This window comes from Salvelinus sp. IW2-2015, linkage group LG20 (assembly GCF_002910315.2).
Source record: "Salvelinus sp. IW2-2015 linkage group LG20, ASM291031v2, whole genome shotgun sequence".
In the NCBI taxonomy this organism is placed as follows: Eukaryota; Metazoa; Chordata; class Actinopteri; order Salmoniformes; family Salmonidae; genus Salvelinus; species Salvelinus sp. IW2-2015.
The window spans coordinates 2874436-2898620 of record NC_036860.1 but is presented as its reverse complement, the minus strand read 5'-3'; the positions used below and the strand labels follow the sequence as shown (position 1 = coordinate 2898620).

At 40.3% G+C, this 24185-nt stretch overlaps 2 protein-coding genes across 2 annotated transcripts; both read left to right on the top strand.

The window, feature by feature from the left end:
• The first annotated feature begins 9497 nt into the window (after positions 1-9497).
• Positions 9498-15459, top strand: LOC111980476 (protein FMC1 homolog). The gene is made up of 2 exons (XM_024011215.3): positions 9498-9698; positions 14974-15459. The coding sequence occupies exons 1-2, from the start codon at positions 9570-9572 to the stop codon at positions 15175-15177; spliced, it is 333 nt and encodes a 110-aa protein (XP_023866983.1). The 5' UTR covers positions 9498-9569; the 3' UTR covers positions 15178-15459.
• Positions 15460-16949: 1490 nt separating this feature from the next.
• On the top strand, positions 16950-22953 carry LOC111980475 (heme-binding protein 1-like). The gene is made up of 4 exons (XM_024011214.2): positions 16950-17356; positions 21478-21616; positions 22180-22360; positions 22496-22953. The coding sequence occupies exons 1-4, from the start codon at positions 17279-17281 to the stop codon at positions 22671-22673; spliced, it is 576 nt and encodes a 191-aa protein (XP_023866982.1). The 5' UTR covers positions 16950-17278; the 3' UTR covers positions 22674-22953.
• Positions 22954-24185: the final 1232 nt, after the last annotated feature.

The window sequence follows — 24185 nt, the reverse complement described above, 5'->3', positions numbered from 1 at the left end:
AATAACAAAAATATATTTAATAACTGAAGTAACCTATAAACAATGGCGTATGTAGTCGGTAGTGTAAGTGAGTGGTTGCGGGCATAGATGTGATAATGAGGGTGTTGAAGGCTGCCAAAGCAAACAAACAAAACGGCCACAAAAATGCCACAACTAAAATCCAACAGTGTGTCTGCATAGAGAGAGTCTTCTCAATGAATGGGGAAAAGGTCTATTTATCCTGGGACACACCCAGGCCCAGGTGTGTCCCATTTCACTGACGACCCTCCCAGCTCCGCCCACCGACATCCTAATAAGGAAAACAAGAGCAAAGTGAAAGAATTCGGCAGACAGAGTGGGAGGGTCGTCACTCGATCTAGTAATGAAAGGATTGCTGTTTTGAATTGTGAAGTTAGTGTGGGAGAGGTGTTGTTGCTATTGTTATCCATCAATAATGATAAGCCACCAGGTATAGACAACCTTGATGGGAAACTATTGAGAATGGTAGCAGACTGTACTGCCACCCCTATTTCCTAAAGCCTAAAGGAATGTGTGTCCACAAGCGTGGAAGGAAGATAAAGTAATTCCACTGTCTAAAAATACTAAAGCACGCTTTGCTTGCTCGAACAGCCACCCAATCAGTTTGCTGCCTGTTCTTAGTAAACTGGAGAGAATTGTGTTTGACCAAATAAAATGCTATTTTCCAGAGAAAAAAATGAACTGACTTGCAGCATGCATATATTAAAGGGCACTCAACTTGTACTGCACTTACTGATGATTGGTTACATTTACATTTAAGTCATTTAGCAGACGCTCTTATCCAGAGCGACTTACAAATTGGTGCATTCACCTTATGATATCCAGTGGAACAACCACTTTACAATAGTGCATCTAACTCATTTAAGGGGGAGGGGGGGTAGGAGGAATACTTTATCCTATCCTAGGTATTCCTTAAAGAGGTGGGGTTTCAGGTGTCTCCGCGAAGGTGGTGATTGACTCCGCTGACCTGGCGTCGTGAGGGTTTGTTCCACCATTGGTGCCAGAGCAGCGAACAGTTTTGACTGGGCTGAGCGGGAACTGTACTTCCTCAGAGGTAGGGAGGCGAGCAGGCCAGAGGTGGATGAACGCAGTGCCCTTGTTGGGTGTAGGGCCTGATCAGAGCCTGAAGGTACGGAGGTGCCGTTCCCACTCACAGCTCCGTAGGCAAGCACCATGGTCTTGTAGCGGATGCGAGCTTCAACTGGAAGCCAGTGGAGAGAGCGGAGGAGCGGGGTGACGTGAGAGAACTTGGAAGGTTGAACACCAGACGGGCTGCGGCGTTCTGGATGAGTTGTAGGGGTTTAATGGCACAGGCAGGGAGCCCAGCCAACAGCGAGTTGCAATATATCAGACGGGAGATGACAAGTGCCTGGATTAGGACCTGCGCCGCTTCCTGTGTGAGGCAGGGTCGTACTCTGCGAATGTTGTAGAGCATGAACCTACAGGAACGGGTCACCGCCTTGATGTGAGTTGAGAACGACAGGGTGTTGTCCAGGATCACGCCAAGGTTCTTAGCGCTCTGGGAGGAGGACACAATGGAGTTGTCAACCGTGATGGCGAGATCATGGAACGGGCAGTCCTTCCCCGGGAGGAAGAGCAGCTCCATCTTGCCGAGGTTCAGCTTGAGGTGGTGATCCGTCATCCACACTGATATGTCTGCCAGACATGCAGAGATGCGATTCGCCACCTGGTTATCAGAGTTGGTTAAAACAAGCTTTTGAAGTTATTGATCATTTTTATTGAAAAAAACGAATTTGCTACCTAACATCACATGGTTAAAGAGTTATTTATCCAATAGAACCCAGAGAGTGTTGTTCAATGGAAACATCAGATATGTACAGTGCAGTGTCCCTTGGAGCAGTTGCCTTGGGTAATAACTCGTTATTTTTACAAAGGATTTGCCTCTGTGGTCTTACAAGAAGCTAGAATGACTATGTATGGAGATGATTCCACACTCTACATGTCCGCACCCAAAGCCAGTGAGATCACTGAAATTTTTAATAAGGAGTTGCAATCAGTATCAGAATGGGTGATAAACTAGTCCTAAATACATCTAATACTAKAAACATTGTATTTGGTTCAAAACATTTTCTTAAACCTGAACCTCAACTGGAATTGTGTGACCATTGAGGAAGCTAAACACCTAGGTATAACATTGGATAATAAATCATCATGGTCAAGTTATATTGACAAAGTTGTGAAGATTGGGAGGGGGGTATTTACTTCTAAAAACACACTCAACAATTTACTGGATTAAAATATGTCTGATTTAATGATCTGATCATCCTCCTGTATCATGCTTAATTACACCAATAGAAAATACACTTCGTGACAGAATTTGGAGAATGAACAGAGTGTATCTTCTGGACCCGAAGTATATTAAATACGTAAACAAAAAAAATTGAACTTTAACATTACAAATGTAGACAGGAGAGAAAAGCCGACCCCGACATAATCTGGGATGCCTTTAAGGTGAATGATAATCTTATACCCGGCAAAAGCTACATCTGATTTAGAAATTAAAAATCACTATTTTAGAAAAAGAACTTAAGCAGGAATACAATCTTTTACTTTTGAAGCGAGCCAACAATTACAGGTTAAACTCAAATTAAGCATATTACTTCATGGCAAATAAATTACCTAATGGCAAATCAACCTGGTAAATATCTCATAGCTTTCACAAAATGAATACACTAAAACAGTTAAAATTTGAAAATATAAAAATGCAGTAGTTACAAATAACAAGATTAATGACAATTTTAAGCTTCTATGAAAATGTATATTGTGGCAAACCAGGGGGTTTGGTCAAGACGTTAACACAGATCAGACACGGACAGAGTGTGATTAGCTCGGTTTCAAGGGTGTTTAAATAATAAATCAAAAAGAAAAGGATAGGTCTCCCCCATGAGACACTCTCTGGGATACCGTCTTCTGGGCTCCAGGTCTTGCTGTATCCTGTTGGGCACAAAAACTGAACTCCCTCCTCATACCTCTGCAACTGTCCCCAACTATACGGGAGTCCTTTCTTTCTCTCCCCCCCCCCCCCCCCSARRSCTCAATCAGCCCRTGATTACTCACCAGCTCCCAATCAGCCCCAATTAGTCCTGGCCGGAGAGCCCGTCGGGGCCTGGCACGTCCAGCAGATGGAGCAATCGCCTCGTGATGTATACTCCGTCTGTCACCAGGCCTCGACGAGCCTCTCCCTGGTGGCTGACCTGCTCAACAGGATCACGCTGTTGACTGTGGCCTGTGGAATGTTGTCCCACTCCTCTTCAATAGCTGTGCGAAGTTGCTGGATATTGCCGGGAACTGGAACAAGCTGTCATACACGTCGATCCAGAGCATCCCAAACATGCTCAATGGGTGACATGTCTGAGTAAGCAGGCTATACTCACCAGGAATTGTGTACAGATCCTTGTGACATAGGGCTGTGCATTATTATGCTGAAACATGAGGTGATGGCGGCGGATGAACAGAACAAAAATGGGCCTCCGGATCTCGTCACACTATGCATTCAAATTTCCATCGATAAAATGCAGTTGTGTTCGTTGTCCATAGCTTATGCCTGCCCATACCATAACCCCACTGTCACCATGTTGTTCACAGCGTTGACATCAGAAAACCATTCACCCACACAACACCATACACGTGGTTTGCGGTTGTGAGGCCGATTGGACGTGCATTACATTTTCTGGAAACAGCTCTGGTGGACATTCCCACAGTCAGCATGCCAATTGCACACTCCCTCAACTTGAGACATCTGTGGCATTGTGTTGTGTGACAAAACTGCACATTTTAGAGTTGCCTTTTATTGTCCCCAGCACAAGGAGCACCTGTGTAATGATCATCCTGTTTAATCAGCTTCTTCATATACCACACCTGTCAGGTGGGTGGATTATTTTGGCAAAGGAGAAATGCTCAGTAATAGGGATGTAATCAAATGTGTGCACAACATTTGAGAGAAATAAGCTTCTTGTGCGTATGGAAAATTTCTGGGATCCTTTATTTCACTTCATACAACATGGGACCAACACTTTACKWGTTGCGTTTACATTTTTTGTTCAGTGTAAATCAGAATTAAACAGCACTTGGACGGATCCTATAGCCTTCTTAGACTCAACACTAAAAACAGAGATCACCTAAAAATAAATATTAGATATTGTTAAATCATTAGTGCGGAAAAAATCACCAGAAATGGAAGGCTTTCCCATTGTCGTAGTTGAATCAGAATTAGTTAGGTAACATAGATAAATAAGATGTTTTATCTATTTTATACTTGTCATTAAAATGTCTTCTTTTGGACTATACTGTCTGCAGTTGCATTTTTCTTTCTCCTCTAGGGAAAAGTCACTTGGGGCCCAGAGAGGGGAGAGGTCAGGCTTGTCTTTTACATGTCTGGTAATATGCAGAATATCAGAAAGGGAGAAGTCAGGTTTGAACATTGTCTTCATAGGTGAATATATCTGTGAAACCATGTGAAGGGGTCCACTATGTCTGTACTCCAGTCACTCCCTCATTTTCCCATTGGGGGGTTGGAGTATGGCAGTGTCTGGAACCATTGTATTACCCCTCTGATGTTGCATGAATCTTGACCTAGTATATGACCTAGAGGCTCACTCCCCTCCGTGAGCTTGTCCAGGAGGGGGTGTATTTGAGATGGGTGTATCTAGAATTGACAATTGATATATGACATTGGATGAGGTAATGTTTTGGTACTAGGAAGTACCAAGAACGAGAAGTAGAACCTCGTCTAAGAGACCAAACTGAACGATAATTTATAGCTAATGCTATCTGGCTATGGGATACTCCTCTTTCAAGTAAAAGGCCCTTTGTGAAGTTCCTAAGATCTGTGGTTCGTCATGTAAGTTGAGAGGGGTGTATCTTGGCTATAAAAGATACTAAGTATTCTTTTGTAAGGACTCTCAGAGAATTCATTTGTAGACACTGAATTGATCTGAGAGTCAAAGGGTTATGGTGAAGCTCATATAATTTAAGATGGAGTTTAAAATATAACTCTGACTTGTGTGTGGTTTGTAAACTCTCCTCATTTAGTAATACAGGAAATTACCACGACACCATAGAATTCTGTTCAACATTTTGGGACAAAGTAGCAACCCTATTTACACAAATAACAACACACATGTCACTCAATTCAGTACTTCCTAGTTCCATGTATCAAACCATGCATCAAAGTTATTTCAGTTATATTAAAACCAGGAAAATCTGGAGAGTCCCCTACTGATTATAGACCCATAAGTTTGATGAAATGTGACAATAAAATAATAACAAAGCTTATAAGCAATATAATGGCAAAAGTCTTACCAGACTTGATACATATAAAAAAGGGTTTAGTAAAAATGGACACTTACAAACAAATACAAGAACATGTTTCAGTTTAATACAATACGCAAAAAAAAACAAGATATAGATTCATCAATAATGGCTGTTGATGCCGAAAAGGCTTTCAAGCATCTTGAATGGCCTTTTCTGTTCAAAACATTGGAAGATTATGGCCTTTTCTGTTCCAGCTGAAATAATAAATGTAATAAAACTATTATATAAATGTCCTAAAGCAAAAATAAGTTTGCACTGGCAATTGCACCACTTGCAGAAAGAATTAGACAGGACCTTATAGATCGTCAGATGGATATCCTCTCTGCAAGGTATTGAAATAAGATTCCCTCAAAGTTACTCTGATGTCCAAAATATTTCAAATATATATTTCATGATATGTAAGTTTTAAGATTATTATAATTTTTTGAATATATCTACATTGGTCAGTCCAAAATTGCTTTTTAAATTCTTTCATGGAAATAAATGTATCCCCTGTTACCAAGTCATTCACGGTTTCTATGCCTTTAGTTTTCCATGTGAACCAATTTATTGGTGAATTCTGAAAAGCTGTCCAAGGATTGTTCTATAGGGTTATTTTTTTAGGGATTGATATTGGTTCTTGTAGAAAATGTTTCATTTTCTTCCATATTATTATAGTGTTCTAAACTATGAAGACGTTAATGTTCTTAGCTTTATCCTTTGAAAATAGACATGTAAAAAGATTCTGGGGATGAGCATCTTCAAAATGTACCTATTGTTCCTCTGTAGTGGATTAACTCACTGAAAGCCTTGGGTAAAAGCCTTGGATAGCCAAGTATACTTTTTAAAATAATATCTTTGGTGGGATAATTGGTTTTAGCGAAAATAAATACAAATACTTTGGGAGCCATACCATTCTGAAAAGGTTTATTCTACCTGTAAGTTTTATGGGAAGATTGTTCCATTTAAAGATCTGCTTTCAAATTGTTAAGTAATGGAATAAAGTTCTCTCTATATCATTTGTTGTTTGTTGTCACTTATTTAGCATCCACTTTAATTTTATATCCTGGGATGTTAAAGTATTTTGAAAATGTTTTTAGCAAAGGGGGCATTGAGTTTCCAATATTGGTCAGATATATCAGGAGATCATCTGCAAATAAGTTTAGTTTATGTTTATGTTTACCAATACCTGTTACGTTTACAATGCCTCGCAAAGAAGGGCATCTTTTGGTAGATGGGTAAAATAAGCAGACATTGAATATCCCTTTGAGCACAGTGAAGTTATTTATTTAACTTTGGATGGTGTATCAATACACCCAGTCACTACAAAAATACAGGCATCCTTCCTAACTCAGTTGAAGGAGAGGCCAATAGTGACTTACAACAGTTAGAGTTTAATGGCAGTGATAGGAGAAAACTGAGGATGAATAAACATTGTACTTACTCCACAACACTAACCTAATTGACAGAGTGTAAAGAAGGAAGCCTGTACAGTATATACATATTCCCAAACATGCATCCTGTTTGCAACAAGGCACTAAAGTAATACTGCAAAAAAAATGGGAAAATAATTACCTTTTTGTCCTGAATACAATGAGTTATGTTAGGGGCAAATCAAACACAACACATTACTGAGTACCACTCTCCATATTTTCAAACATAGTCGTTGCTGCATCATGTTATGGGTATGCTAGTAATCATTAAGGACTGGGGAGTTTTTCAGGATAAAAAATAAACGGAATGGAGCAAAGCACAGGCAAAATCCTGGTTCAGTCTGCTTTCCACCAGTTACTGGGAGGTTAATTCACCTTTCAGCAGGACAATAGCCTGAAACACAAGACCAAATGTACACTGGAGTTGCTTACCAAGAAGACAGTGAATGTTCCTGAGTGGCAGAGTTACAGTTTTTACTTAAATCTGCTTTAAAATCTATGGCCAGACTTGAAAATTGTTGTCTAGCCGTAATCGAAAACCAATTTGACAGAGCTTGAAGAATTTTGAAAATAATTATGGGCAAATATTGTACAATCTAGGTGTGCAAAGCTCATAGAGACTTACCCAGAAATATCACACCTATAATCACTGCCAAAGGTGGTTCTAGCATGTATTGACAAAGGGGGTTACTTATACAAAGGGGGTTACTTATACTTATGTAAATTTATATATTTCTGTATTTCATTTTAAATACATTTGCAAACATTTCTAAAAACATGTTTTCACTTTGTCATTATGGGGTATTGTGTGTTGATGGGTGAGCAGAAAAATGTATTTAATCCATTTTGAATTCAGGTTGTAACACAACAAAATGGAATAAATCAAGGGGTATCAATACTTTCTGAAGGCACTGTATTATGAGAAATATTACTGTGTGGTGGAAAAACCACTCATAAGGCAGTCCAATCTCAATATACAAAAGCTTTATTTGAACATGCGTGGGAAAATCTATTCAATTCGCTATTTGTTCTCACAGACAGACATCTTATACAGAACGAGGATGGGTGGGGTGTTTCACATAGCCTTCAAATGAGTCCGGTACTTCTGCTTATCACCACAGATAGTAGAGAAAGAGGAATACAAATCATATCAAGGACACGTCCACTCTCCCACACATCATGGATAACTGTAACCATGAAACAGTTATAAAACAGACTACAAAAACTTAAAGGGCAACTTGAAACCGTGTGATTTAGCAATCTTACAGAAACTAAGAGGAACAGGATGGCCTGCACCTTCTTCAGGCCATATAATATAACAAAATACATTTTCTTCCACAACTGTGATGAAAATTCCAGATTGTCTTCATAATCAAATAACATGCAGCTCAGACACCCATACGTACCCCACAAGACATGCCACCAGGGGTCTCTCCACAGTCCAAAACAAATTCACGGCAATGATGGGGATCCGAATAAACCAATAAGCACCATAAAAGGGGCCATTGATTACAATGTACACAGTTTATTAGGTACACCATCCCGTTCACGAAAATGGTTCGCTCCTACAGACAGTGAGTCAGGTGGCCGTGGCTTACTTTACAAAGCAGGCAGATGGGCATAGAGGCATTCAGCTACTGTTCAATTAAACATTGGAATGGGCAAAACGAGTGACCTAAGCTCCTTTGAGTATGGTATGATCGTCTCAGAAACTGCCAGTCTCCTGAGCTTTTCACGCACAACAGTGTCTAGGACAGCCGTCACCCACCTCACGATCAACTGGTCGAGCTCCAAGGCATTACTAGTTGATCACCAAACATTTCTGTTAAAAAAAACAACGATAAAGCGTTCCTTTCCTATTTATTTTATTCATTTTGCGCTGTTGGCGGTAGGTGCAATTCAGCAGCCCTAGCGCCGAAGGCAAAGTGTTCCCATTTTGAACCATTTCATGTGTCTGCAGATAGAACTCCGCTTACCCGGCATGATCAGAGAGCAAATCAAATGCACCTATAGGCCTACAAATTAGTATAGCAAAGTGTCCTAATAAGCTTGCGTTATTATTAGCGGCTTGTGTCTTTTATAATATCGAGGAATTTTACACTTTCTCTGGTCATAGAGCAACAACATGGATTGGTGCACGAGGCAGAAATAATGCAGTGTGATTTAAGTTTCGCCTTCAGCGGGAAGACAGTATGGACATTTTTGTCAATGGAGGGAGGTAGAGAGGAGGGACAGTAAGTCGGGTGAGAGGCAGCCAAACTCTGTTTATTATCTATGCATAGTAACTTTAACCTTACCTACATGTACATTTGACCTAAATTACCTCGACTAACCCGTACCCCTGCACATTGTAACCCTCGTATATAGCCTCATTATTTCTATTTTATTGTGTTACTATTTTTCCTTTAACACATTTTCCTATTTACTTTTTTGAAACTCTGCATTGTTGGTAAAGGGCTTGTAAGTAAGCATTTCACGGTAAGGTCTACATCTGTTGTATTCAGCGCATTTGACAAATACATTTGATTTGACACGTTGAATCCATGCCCAAAAATAATTCCGGATGTTCTGAAGGCAAAGGGGGGTCCGACTCGGTACTAGATGGATGTACCTAATAAACTGTCCACTGAGTGTAATATCGTTTGAATGAGATATCGACATTGCAATGGTTTGAAATGTGGGCTTTTATTTTGAAGGTTTTAATTATTACTATACGAAAGTGATGTCATTATTTGTGCTCCTAATAGTAGGTGAGCGCGAATGACTTATGTATAATTGGTGCGCACCCAAACAAGCCAGTCCAACATGGCGTCGTTGTCTTCACCTCTCCGCATTTGCCGGGGGATCCTGAGGGAGATACGAGCGATTAAAGGACCGGAATACAAACAGTGTTTGGCATACAATTATGTTTTAGATCAATTCCGTAAAAACCAGGTAAGTCATGTTGATGAGTAAATGAGGTTATTAACTAGCTACAACTTTAATGAAACCACGACATCTATCCACCATGGTAACGTAAGCTAATGTAGCTAACTTAGCTAGATTGCCGTGGTTAAAAGTGTGTTAGCGACTCCAGCCACAATTTAGCCATCCTGGAACGTGTTATCTTCAAGAATAAGCCGCGTTGGTGGCTTTGTTATGGGACTAATTTGCTAAATTACAGCGATAAACTGACGTTATCCAATGGCAGCACCAGGTTAGTATCATTGACCCTAACGTTACTAGTAGCTGGCTAACCAAGCCAAGGTGACCGTCACGAGCCTGTGTGTCTAACGTTACACGGAACCCACACCGGCTGCGCGCTATCGTGCATAAATGTATTTTGGCCCCCACACCAAACGCGATCACGACACGCAGGTTAAAATATCAAAACAAACTCTTAACCAATTACATTAATTTGGGGACGAATCGAAAAGCATTAAACATGTATGGAAATTTGGCTAGTTAGCTTGCACTTGCTAGCTAACGTTAATTTGTCCTATTTAGCTAGCTTGCTGTTGCTAACTAATTTGTCCTGGGATATAAACATTGAGTTGTTATTTTACCTGAAATGCACAAGGACCTCTATTCCGACTATTAATCCACACATAAAATGGCCAACCAAATCTTTTCTAGTCATCTCTCCTCCTTCCAGGCTTTTTCATCTTTGAACTTATATGGTGATCTCATCTAAACTTTCATTGTATTACCACGACAACCGCCAACAAAGTTCGTCTTTCAATCACCCACGTGGGTATAACCAATGAGGAGATGGCACGTGGGTACCTGCTTCTATAAACCAATGAGGAGATGGGAGAGGCAGGACTTTCAGCGCGATCTGCATCAGAAATAGGAATGATTTCTATTTTAGCCCTTGGCGCCGCAGACGCTCGTTGGTGCGCGCAATAATAAATCACTTTTAGGAATTAATTTTAAGCTAGTAAAATGTGAAAAGTTCAAGGTGTAGACTTTCTAAAGGAATGGGGATYCCTAGTCAGTTGCACAAATAAACACATTCAACTGAAATGTGTCTCCCGCATTTAACCCAACTATCTTTAGTTAGTAGATTTATTTATTTTTTCTACTGATCTAACAACCTACTCCTCACTTTCAAAGTGAAAGAATGTTTTAGTAAATTTTTCTAATCAAGAAAAAAATACAAGTTGGACAAGTCTCCAACCCCCTGAGTTAATACTTGGTGGAATCACCTTGGGCAGCAGTGAATCATTTGTAATAAGATTCTACCAACTTTTCCCAACTCTTCGGGTCACATACTCAGTTGCTAGTTTTATTAGGTACACCACCCCGTTCACAAAAATGGTTAGTTCCTAGAGACAGTGAGTCACGTGGCCATGGGTTGCTATATAAAGCAGGCAGACGGGCATCGAGGCATTCAGTTTTTTTATTTATTTTTTATATAWAAAAAAAAAAAAGTATCCCATTTTCTCCACAATTTTTGTGGTATCCAATCGCTAGTAATTACTATCTTGTCTCATCGCTACAACTCCCGTACGGGCTCGGGAGAGACGAAGGTCGAAAGCCATGCGTCCTCCGAAGCACAACCCAGAAACACCGTGTACCTGGCCCCCTTYGTTAGCGCGCACTGCGCCCGGCCCGCTACAGGAGTCGCTGGAGCGCGATGAGACAAGGATATCCCTACCGGCCAAACCCTCCCTAACCCGGATGACGCTATGTCAATTGTGCGTCGCCCCACGGACCTCCCGGTCGCGGCCGGCTGCGACAGAGCCTGGGCGCGAACCCAGAGACTCTGGTGGCGCAGCTAGCACTGCGATGCAGTGCCCTAGACCACTGCGCCACCCGGGAGGCCCCTAGGCATTCAGTTTAATGTTTMCTTGAACGTTAGAATGGGCATAACGAGTGACCTTAGCAACTTTGAGCACGGTATAATCGTCGGTGCCAGGCGCACCGGTTCCAGTATCTCAAACGACCCTCCTGGGCTTTTCACGCATGACCTGCTAGATGGCCGAATGGTAAAGAACATCAGATTTGCCACCAATGCTCCTTTTTATAGGACACATCACTGCACTTTATACTCCTCTGTAAACTGGTCATCTCTGTATACCCATCGCAAGACCCACTGGTTGATGCTTATTTATAAAACCCTCTTAGGCCTCACTCCCCCCTATCTGAGATATCTACTGCAGCCCTCATTCTCCACATACAACACCCGTTCTGCCAGTCACATTCTGTTAAAGGTCCCCAAAGCACATACATCCCTGGGTCGCTCCTCTTTTCAGTTCGCTGCAGCTAGCGACTGGAACGAGCTGCAACAAACACTCAAACTGAACAGTTTTATCTCAATCTCTTCATTCAAAGACTCAATCATGGACACTCTTACTGACAGTTGTGGCTGCTTTTTACGATATATTATTGTCTCTACCATCTTTACCTTTGTGCTGTTGCCCAATAATGTTTGTACTGTGTTTTTGTGTTGCTACCATGTTGTTTTTGTGTTGCTACCATGCTGTGTGGTCATGTTTTGCTGTTATGTTGTCTTAGGTCTCTCTATGTAGTGTTGTCTCTCTTGTTGTGATGTGTGTTTTGTTCTGTATTTAAAGTGCATTTATTTTTTTAATCCCAGGCCCCCGTACCCGCAGGAGGCCTTTTGCCTTTTGGTAGGCTGTCATTGTAAATAAGAACACATTTATAACTGACTTGTCTAGTTATATAAAATAAATAAATGACAGTGTCTAGGGTTTATCGAGAATGGAGCAACAAACAAAAAACATCCAGTCAGCGGCAGTCCTGTGGGCGAAAAATAGCATGTTGAAGGAGAATGGTAAGAATTGTGCAAGCTAACATGCGGGCCACAAACAGGGAAATAACGGCGCAGTACAACAGTGGTGTGCAGAACAGCATTTAGGAATGCACAACAGATCTACACAACCTACTCCTCATTTTTACGGATGGGCTATTGCAGCAGACGACCACGCTGGGTTCCACTCTATCGGCTTAAAACAAGAACAAGAAGAAGCGGCTCTAGTGGGCACGCGATCACCAACACTGGACAATTTGAGGAGTGGTTTAAAAATTGCCTGGTCCAACTAATCCCAGTTCCTGTTGCGTCATGCTGATGGCAGTCAGGATTTGGTGAAAGCATCATGAGGCCATGGGCCCCATCCTGCCTGGTGTCTATGGTACAGTCTGGTATCGGTGGTGTAATGGTGTGGGGAATGTTTTCCTGGCACACATTAGGTCCCTTGATACCAATTGAGCAACGTTTGAATGCCATAGCATATCTGAACATTGTTGCTGACCAGGTGCATCCCTTCATGGCTACAGGGGGATCTGACGCGGTACAAGATGGGTGTACATAATAAACTGACCACCGAGTGTATATTCATTGTTTTGGTCAAAATCGCTCAAGCTCATTACATTTGTTTGGGAATCATTGATGGACTGCAATATTCAAAACCATGTCTCTGTTTTTCAAGCAGTTTTAAGACCACTCAGGAACACTCCAAGTCTTGGAAAGACATTCTGGTGTGTCTTCCACATTAGAATTTGTGTAAAACTCCTATCCCAGGGTTTTCAGAAGACAAGCTGTTTTCCTCTAACTTTTTACCTGGGCTGTGCTCCTTTTTTAAAATATTTATTTTGATCCTAACAAACTCCCTAGTCCCTGCCGATGACAAGCATACCCATTACATGATGCTGTCACCACAATACTTGAAAATAGAGAGGGTTTCACTCGTGGTGTTTTTAATTTAGGCCCCCAAAAATAATTTGCCATGTTGTCTTGCAGTATTACTTAACAGCCTTGTTGCAAACAGAATGGGTGATTTGGAGTTTTTTCCCCCCAACTTTTCACTTTGTCATACAGGGCAGTAATATGAAGTGAAGGGACTGGGAAGTTTGTTAGGATCAAAATAAATATGAAAGGAGCACAGCCCAGGTAAAAAGCTACAGAAAAACCCACCTCAGTCTTCTGAAAACCTAACCCTGAGATGGGGTTTTATTTTTCAGTGGGACAAATATTTTAATGCAAAAGACACACCAGAATGGCTTTCAAAAGTGATTGATTGTTCCTGAATGGTCCAGTTTAAAAAAAAAAATAAAAAAAATAATACAATTTAAGCAGATATTAAATATTGCTGTCCAATGATTCACAACCAAATGTACTGAGCTTGAGAAATGTTGATTTAAAAAAACCAAACAATGGATATACAGTATTTTGCCTTAGTTAAGGATCCGCCCCTTTTTTTCTAATTTCGCCTAAAATTACACACCCAAATCTAACTGCCTGTAGCTCAGCCCCTGAAGCAAGGATATGCATATTATTGGTATCATTTTAAAGGAAACACTTTGAAGTTTGTGGAAATGTAGGAGAATATAACACCAATAGATCTAGTAGAAGATAATCCAAAGAAACAAACAACAAAACATAATGTACTATTCCAGCCCAGGTGCAATTTCGATTGTTGCCACTATATGGCAGAGTGTGTGCAAAGTTTAGACTGATTCAATGAACCAATGCACTTCTGTTCAAAATGTTGTGCCTAGTTTGCACAATTTTGAACATAAAAAAGTTAAACACTCTCCTCAAACAATAGCATGGTATTCTTTCACAGTAATATTAATAGCTACTGTAAATTGGACAGTGCAGTTAGATTAACAAGAATTGAAGCGTTCTGCCAATATCAGATATGTCTATGTCCTGGGAAATGTTCTTGTTACTTACAACCTTATGCTAATCGCATTAGCCTACGTTAGCTCAACCGTCCCATGGAAGGGACACCGATCCCAAAGAAGTTTTAAGAGCTGTGCAAAGTTGGTAGAATCATAATGAAATTATTCACAGCTGTAATGTTGCCAAAGATGCTTCCACCAAGTATTAACTCTGGGGTGTGAAGACACACAATCAAGACATCTTGTATTTGTTTATTAATTTGGAAAATGTTCTATAACTTTCTTTCACTTTGAAATTGTGCAGTACTGTAGGTTGTGTAGCTCTGCAGGGGGAAAAATCTAATTTAATCCCTTTTTTAGATTTTATTTGAAGGCAGCAAAATGTGAAGACAAGTGGGTGTTTACTTTCACAAGGCGCTTTATATTTCTTTAGTAAATGTATCATATCTATTTGCAAGTGTAATTGCTGCATAAATTCACCTTCAAGATGGCAACGTTAGTCCTCTATGTTAGTGTCATTGTTATGCATGCCTTATACAGGCTTTTTATCTTTATCTTTTATCTTTTTTTAATTTTTTAGATCACTGGGGAGAGATATTGCCGTGCTCAGGAGGAGGCCCTCCATGCTTCGCACAGCTACCTCTGTCTGCTCACCTCCACACGGCAACACATGGCTCTCTACGACATCTACCATGGGAAAGGGCAGCGTGACACAGAGGAGATGGCAGGAATTGTGGGGCTCAGGCTGCCCACCCAGCCTGGAGGGAAGGGCTGGGAGAAGTGAAGGAAGGGAGAAGACTCTCATACCACACCAGACGGTTGTAATCATCACGCTGGACCTAATGCTATTTTGCTCTTTTACAAAACAGAGGAAGAGATGAAGGCTGCGATGAACAAGGACTGTGATTTGTGATTATACAAGGGAGGATCAAAGCTATTAGAAATATGAGATTCCCAGCTCTCCCTACCACTCCTTACTTTGTGTCTGTCTTGAGACAATGGCTGTAATTAAAATATTTGTAAATAATGGGACAACTTTTGCCAATTAAAGTATTAATCACTTTTATCAGGTCACCGTGACATCTCACTTTTCTTGCAATCCATATGCTGCTAGTGGCTGCTAATAATCTACTAATAAAACAACCAATTCAATCTAACATACAAAATTAAGTAATGATATCCCTTTTGACGTCAATTCAGTAAGGTTTACTTGGAGCAATGTATGATGTTCAGGTAAAGCACTCATACTCGGCACATAAAACTGATGAACTAATTCAGTCATATTTATATTTTTAAGGATATCAGGCAATTAAAATTCCTGGTTAATTAAAAGATGAAGCATTACAAAGAGGGTGTGTTATGTCAGATGGATGTGAACTCATTGGGTGGCCTTTGATCTTTTAATTGTTTTGTTCTTCACTACCTTCTGGCCAGTGGTTTAAACAGTGTGAAGACCAGCCAACAGTGAAATAAAGGAAAGGTCTTAGATAATGCTAGGGCATGCAACATACATAAGAGAAGTATAACAATATGCTTTATTTTGTCTCTTATGTAGGCGTTTATAAGAAGATTATTACCAGCATAATGGAAAACAGCAGGAGTTGTATTGCTTTGTACTGGCATATTAATATGTTTCATTATTGTGTCTATGGCAACTGGCATTTCTACCAACTCCTCCACTACATTTTTCTCTGCAGTCTTTTGCCAGGTTTTTAAATTATTTATACGAGTAACATGTATTACCTTCTGGGAACTGTTTAAAAAAAAAAATGGTATTCGTTCTTTGTCCATTGCTGCTATGTTTTCATCCTGGATTATCGTTCAAAAAGAAAGCCTCGTCATTAACTGTGCCCCTTTTGGACTATTCATTCTCTTCTATTCATCCCCCTTTCTTAGTTAAATCTGTGTAGCTGTGTAACACTCCCCATTCCATTTGTAATACGGTGACTAACATTGTCTTCTGTGTGGGTTTAAATAGATTGACCCTAGAGCTACGCAGAACGCTGTGACACATAGGGACAAGAAATAAGATTGCACATGCGCGGCAGCACCCACCGTCCACACGCATGCAGTGGAAATGTAATGCATAGTGGCACACCAACAMAATTATATTGTTATAAAGTCGCAAAATAAGACGTGTCTCTACACCCCACTCCTCCATGCATACCAAGACATTGAATTACTTTGACACACAGCTGGAGAGAGATAGCAGTGACACGCTTGTGCAACATTATGTTATGTGTATGTTTTGAGGTGGTATGTGAAAGCGAATGAAATGTTCTCATTTCAATCACGATTCTGTATTACAGTAGGCTACACCGCTGCATTAAATATTCAGTGTATGTTTAATGCGAGTATAAACTTACGCAGTGGAGATCTAAATACTAATTAAATAAACTAGCTCATGTTACCGCCTGCAATAATGTGCATGATAATCGGTGGGAATAATTATTAAGTCAATTAAAAGTAGGCTAGATATTAAGTGGAAATTGTGAAAAACCAAGTGTGGAGGCGGGGAAGGGAGGGCGGAGACAGTTGTTTATATTCGTGTGGCTGTAAATCGTCAACTCGTCTAGTGAGCTAGGAGCAAGATTCACTATTTCAACCTAGTTGCACTACTAGGTAACAGCATTAGATAAATACGTGAATAGATATATGTTCTGATTTGATTTGTCCAATAAGGCCGAGGATCAAGGAAAGGAGTGCACAACATATTTCAAGTGAATCTCCTTATGTGATTTTAAAAGGACAAAAATAAGAAGGTAGGCTAGATTATGAAATAAGAACAAGTTATTTCAAAGGAAGCAAAAGCTACAGAAACACAGGCGATAACATAGCATAAAGGGACAACGCGCGCAGCAGAGTGGTGACCTGGCCAGAGCGCGATGTTTGGAATGATAAAGAATACAATTTTCGGGAACACCGAAGAAACGGACTACAAATTGCTCAGCAGCGAGACCAAGGTAGGAAACACCTTGACCTGTCAGTTTCAACTTTAGTGTGTGTGTCTGTCAGTCAAGCATTGCATCACTTGATCGCCCGCGCCACTGTACACCTCCGTCTTGTTTGGTGCATAAAACAACTGTCTGGTCATTACAGACGGATTTCTTCAGTATCTCGCAAATATTGTTTTATTATAAGACATTTTTAATTTGTTACTCACTTTGGTTGTAGTGAAACTAGCCTATTGGCTACAGTCTACCATGATCTCAAGAAAAATCTATTTTGATTATCAGTAGATAAGGTTGGTTGGTTGGGAAAGGGTTTGGTGAAACTAGTAATGTGTGAGCTTCAATATAATTGACTTGTGCACCCTGACAGAGTTCTTCATTAAATACTACATTTGAGACGAGACAAAGCCAGACAGATGGAAGCAAAGACAACTGCTAGATCAATTGCCAGAGAGCGTGGAATCAAGTGACACTGACAAACACATCTACAGACATTGGCCTGACAAAGAGACTGATCATGAATCTGGAACTACTTCAATCTATAACATGCAACCAGACGACCAAAAAGGCTGTATGAGGAATAGGAAAAAGAGAGTCTTTGTATCAATAGGCACGAGTGGCCATTAAATAGGCGATAGACAGGCTATTGGCAGTTTTGAAATCAGTCAGTGCTAAATCTGTGAACTTCACTAGAGCCTAAATGATCACACTGAAATCTCACACGGACACATGATCAGAGGAATTTTAGTCTGACATCATACACTCATAATTAAAACTGACATTGAATACAGATAAACTGTCTGCACATGCTCAGACACACACACACAGCTTGGTGGGTCCTGTCATATTTCAGGGCTTACAAATGGAAGGATGGCTTTAAAGTTAGAATCCTTAGTAGTTACATCCATTTTTGGACTTATAAATTGATATGTACCCATTGATTCTTGAAGAATATAACATAAATGCCTCATGAGCTTAGTTCAACTGTCGTACCCCATCACCCCAATGTTTGTAAACAACATAAATGTAAACAAACACTGTATAGCCTCAAAACATAGTTAAAACTATAATTGTGTCATCATGGATGGTCAGTCCTTGCGTCCTTTCTCTGTCAATGAATTTGAGAGTGGTTACATTTCTCCCTTAGCTTTTTACCAAAACATAMGCGGGTACTATTCTTTTTATTTTCATGTTTTTTTCTTCACGGTATTGATWTTATGCTATGTTTTAATTCCTCTGAAATGATCTTACTTGGCACCATGCATTGTTTAGTAATGACAAGACGGACAAGTTGACAGCACAATATGCTTATTATATGACAGCACATTGTCTATTTCTTGATACACAAGACAGGCTCATACTCCAAGCCAGCTGAATGGTTATAGAGGCCATAGTTGTGTGAGAGGTTTACAAACTTCACATGACATTGTGTGGTGACATTCAAACCAATTAAAACCATTTGTTTCAAAGTTAGAAAAAGAGAGCGGGTTGAATATGAAATGAAWTGCTAATATTAGCACATCCACAATAATTATGGCCCACGTCTACCCAGCTGAGACACAGAGTAATTATATACGAAGGTTGCAGGATTCCAGCTAAGCACACACACTAATTGCACCTTTAGACTGAACTCAGGAACAAAGTGTTCAATTATTGCTGTTGGAACATGTCACCTACATGTATTGTTAATGTTGGTCACAGTGACATATACCGTGGGCTCCAAAGTACTGGGACAGTGAATTTTGTTATTTTGGCTCTGTACTCCAGCACTTTGATACTTTTATTGTAAATAAGAATAGAATGTTTCTAAACACTTCTACATTGTCGCTCATCATTATTCATTCAGGATTATCTGTAGTCATGGTAGCATCCACATAATAAAAACAAAATGTAAGCTGTATTTAACTAGGATAGTCAGTTAAGAACAAATTGTTATTTACAATGACGGCCTACACCGGCCAAACCCTAACACTGTTGTGCACCGCCATATAGGACTCCCAATCACGGTCGATTGTGATAAACCCTGGAATCAAACCAGGGTCTGTAGTGAAGCCTCTAGCACTGAGATGCAGTGCCTTAGACAGCTGCGCCACTCGGGAGCCCAAATGAATTAATGTAGAAACATATTCTATCCTTGTTTACAATAAAAGTGCCTCKAAAATGACACAATACTGTACATTTACCATTAATTTCTATTGGGCACAAAATAATCTAAAACACAACCAAAACAAACAGCAAATGCATCCAACAAATTTTTGTAGTCATTGCATGCTATGAATATGGGACAAGTACTTAACTTTTTAATACGCATATAAGTGAATGTCCCAATTTGTCACGGTTGTCGTAAGAACGGGACCAAGGCGCAGGGGATATTGAGTTCCACATATTTATTCCAAAGTGAAACATAAGCCAAAAACAATAAATGAACAACGGAACGTGACTACGTGGTGCACATGCACAAACACAAAATAATATCCCACAAACACAGGTGGGAAAAATAGCTACTTAAATATGATCCCCAATTAGAGACAACGATTACCAGCTGCCTCTAATTGGGAATCATACAAAACACCAACATAGAAAATATAAACTAGAACACAACATAGAAATTATAAACTAGAATACCCCCTAGTCACGCCCTGACCTACTACACCATAGAGAAACAAGGGCTCTCTATGGTCAGGGTGTGACACAATTCTTTAGGTCCCCTTATATCGGGGGACTATGTACAAAAAGTGCTGTATCAAAATGGTTCACCCAACATGGATGAAAATACCCTCAAGCAGACAATCTGCACTTTAACCTCATAGTCAGTGTATCATTTCAAATCCAAAGTGCTGGAGTACAGAGCCTAAATAACCAAAAATGTGGAACAACACAATGGGAATGGGCCAGTTGACACCAGTGACACATCATAGCATAATTGCAGTGAAGTAAGAAAACGTGTTAAAGATATGGCATTACTGTCATCCCATCCATCTACTGTAGTTATTTCCTATGAGCTTACATTTACATTTATTCCACAGTCTCAAGGATGGGTTGCAGCCACAACGCCTTCATCAATATGAACACCAAACACCAGTCAGAAGCACTATGAACGAGTTCTTGACATCCCAATTAGACCAGCTGGAGTCAATTATTAGTGTATAGACAATTCTGCTAAAATAAACCTTTTAGCTATTCAGCAACACAGTTCAATCCCTGTATCAATGAATACAATGAATCCCATATCAATATGGTTGCTAGGGCCAAGACGATACCAGTATCGCGATACTCATTAGTGTCGTGGCAAGGAAACAAAACACGAAGCCGATTTAACTTCTTTAGGAAAACAGCTCTAATGTTGGAAACAAACATCAATTATGTTGTCATCCAGTCCTACTTTAAAATAGTGTTTTCAGTGCATAATGTAGTATTTACATCGCATTATATGTCTAGTCATGTAGCAGGCATTCGTATTCAGAGTGAGTGATTTAAAACAAGGGATAACTTAGTGATGGATCTGAATAAAATGGATCTGAATAAAACATTTGGCGTTTCAAAAATGTGGCCTTCATTGAGGTCCCTTTCAGTGGAACAGATTTACTCAATACTGGTTATGGAATGTGTGATTATTGTGAAACGTAACGTTCCTCTGTTATTTAATGGTTGATATTTCTCAGCATAAGCCTACCTCTTAGGACAAGTACATCATAACATGTATAAGAACAGGCAGCAAGTCAGTGAGTGTGTGTACACACCGCATTAACCCCACTCTGCCGTGTGTGTGCGCGGCGCCTATGGTTTGGTCTTATGTAAGAACAGGCATCTCTACCCATTATTCTCTTTAGGCTTCATTAAACACTGCGGGGCCCTGAGAGCAGAGCAGGAAAGAACTGYAATCAAATCAGCGTAATATTTTTGATCTAGATCCTTTTCTGGGGGCATTTGGCTGTCCTCTGTTAGTTTCCACTCCAAGTGTTTCACCGGCATCAGTGAGCACAGATTCTGCCCATTGCATATCGCCAATCACAGCACCCCCAGCCCCACCCCCCTCTTACCCCCAAGTAGTGTGTGGCTTCCTTCCCTCTGAACAGTTTGTCAACATGTGTGTCATTGGTGAATCACYTTTGGCCTCCCGCTKTCTTCCCCAGGAGGGGGTCAGCTATGAGGTGCGGAGGTACGATGGTGCAAAGTATGCCTCAGTGAGCTCAGAGGGGCGGACCTTTGACCAGGTGACGGGGGAGCTAGTGAGGAAGCTGCTCGTGTACATTGGGGGAAGCAACGACCAAGGTGAGCCAATCAGAGAGCAGGGCCTGTCCTGACAGTCAGTGGACTTCATATGTGGACACATCTTTAATGAGCCCTAAGCTCAGAAAGATCTAGGGGCTCAACTCAATCCATATTGCTGAAGTTCAGCGCTATAGCGCGATTGAAATTTGAAGGGAATTTCCGATTGAGCCGACATATGCAGCGTTTACCATGAATGCGGAAACATTGCCTTTAAATTTCGAACTAACCGCTGTAGCGCAGGTCTTAAGCGCTACGGATTGAATTGTGCCACTGATGTAATGTGCATATCTGAAAGTATTGCATTGATGTAAGCAAGTAATATGGTGAAAACTCTTTCTAGTCTACCAGAGGGTTCGATAGTGTTATTACCATGTTACTGGCACCTATTCAGTACTTTCAGATCTTCAAYGGTGACTGAAGAAGTGTCTACTCTGTTTGATGCTAGAGGTCAGTTTGAAACTGGGCCTAAGAGGATGCAATGAACTCAATGCACACATAATAAGACTGTTGCAATAAGTTGTCTGCTACCCCTCTATCTGTCCTCTGTATCTTTGTTTTCCAAGGGGAGGCAATGGGGACGACAGCACCGGTTATCATCACAGTATATCCCAGGGACGATGGTGTGATGTCACGCCGTTTGGTGGTTAGCCTCAGGATTCCCACCAACTACCAAGTCAGTCCCCCTGTGCCCATCGACAGTGCCATCAGAATCGAGGATCGACCCGGCATGACTGTCTACTCACTGTGGGTGTCTCCATGCAGTCTTCACCTCACTTTGTTCTTTAATTCTTTACGATAAAAAATGTATTTAATATTCATAAATGATTTGATCACATATCCTCTTTATCTCTCCTATCCACCTACTCTTTCTTTTCACAGGCAGTTTGGAGGCTTCGCAGGGGAGACTGAGTACCGAGCAGAGGCCTCTCGCCTAACCAAAACTCTTGGTGAGACTGCCCCCTTTCAGCGGAAACAGTACTTCTGCTGCACCTACGACCCGCCCATGAAACCCTACGGCCGACGCAACGAGGTGTGGTTCCTACAGGAGGAGCCATAAGGGAAGCATTAAGACCGACTCTTAATAATAAACTATAGTCACTTCCTCTCCTTCATCTTCACTGATCACTCCACATCTTGATCTTTATCTCCCAAAAAATAGGATATGTGAAAATAATATGGCAACTCAACAGGGGATTTGTTTTCAAATCAGTGCAAATGAAGGAGAGGTGATGCAAAGAAGAGTATTAGACTATTGAAAGGTCATAAAGGGGAGGGATGGGTAGCGGGCTACATAGTTACTGGTCCAAAGTAGTGCAATAGTACGGAACCATTATCAGTAACTGTAAAGTGGCCTAGGGGTAGGAGCCACTAACCACAAAGTACCGCTGTGTGTTATAGGTGGTACATCATTAACTCAAGTTCTTATTTTGTACACCCAGGGGTTGACACTCCCCTTAAAACATGCTTCATAGTGCTTGGAAGAAAAGCACATTAAATCAGGCTGTACACATCACTATTCAGCAGGGTAATTAAATGATGCTTCACTTCATACACCATAAAAACAAAATGACAGTTAAGTATTCAATAAGTAAATTAAGTTTTAAAAAGCACAATTCCTTTTCCCAAGGGAGGGAATTTGGAATAAACTAGGAATTGAGCCATAAAGTAGTGATAGTCAAATGTTTTCCTTAGTATGAATTAGTTGGTGGGGAGGGTATGAAGGAGAAATGTATTAGTCATTCCTTAAGTGTTATCATTTGAGATGTCTAATCCTTCTGTGATGATGACATGAAAACCTTTCAAGACAGCAGTTGTGTGTAATGAATGTTTTGGTGTGCTTGTATTTGGAGTCTTTGAATTGTAATGTTACTTATGATTCTTGAAACTGTATTTTGAAATACCTCTGTATAGTGTGTGATTTTCTGTGAAAATATGGAGTGACGATATCGTCAGGATTTGATAGCGTTTCGTATCATAATATGTTATTCAAGATATTACTAATACGATTTTTTGTGCAATACTGACATTTCCTTTTTTTAGTTCTATACAAACAAAAGAATGCTTAAAATACTGGTACACCACTGTTTTGGATAAGTTTTACATAAACATTTATTTATTATTAGATTTTGAATCAATATGAAGAACTCAAAATAAGGAATATGGTTTACAAACAAGATATTTCAGACATTTGATTAATTTAAGCAGATAATTAAAACCAACCAAACCTCTAACCTAAAACTAGTACAAAATGTCCTCTCTATGCACTCTGAGAAAATAGCAATTATATGGTCAATATATTAGTCACTACAACTCAGTTTAATCAGGAATAAATTAGTGGTTTTCACAGGTTAATTCGTCACAACTGCAAGAAAGCACTGTGTAGCGGGCTAGCGGCTAAATAAATACATGGCCTAGTAACCCCACACTTGTGTAATTGCACAGAGTATGGTTTTGGTTTCAGCCGGGCTTTGCATTCATCAATACAATATACAGGGTTCGACTAGGGCATGGGTTATTCATGTGACCAGTTATCATCTCTAGGCTCAACAAGTTATTTGTGAGATCTAGG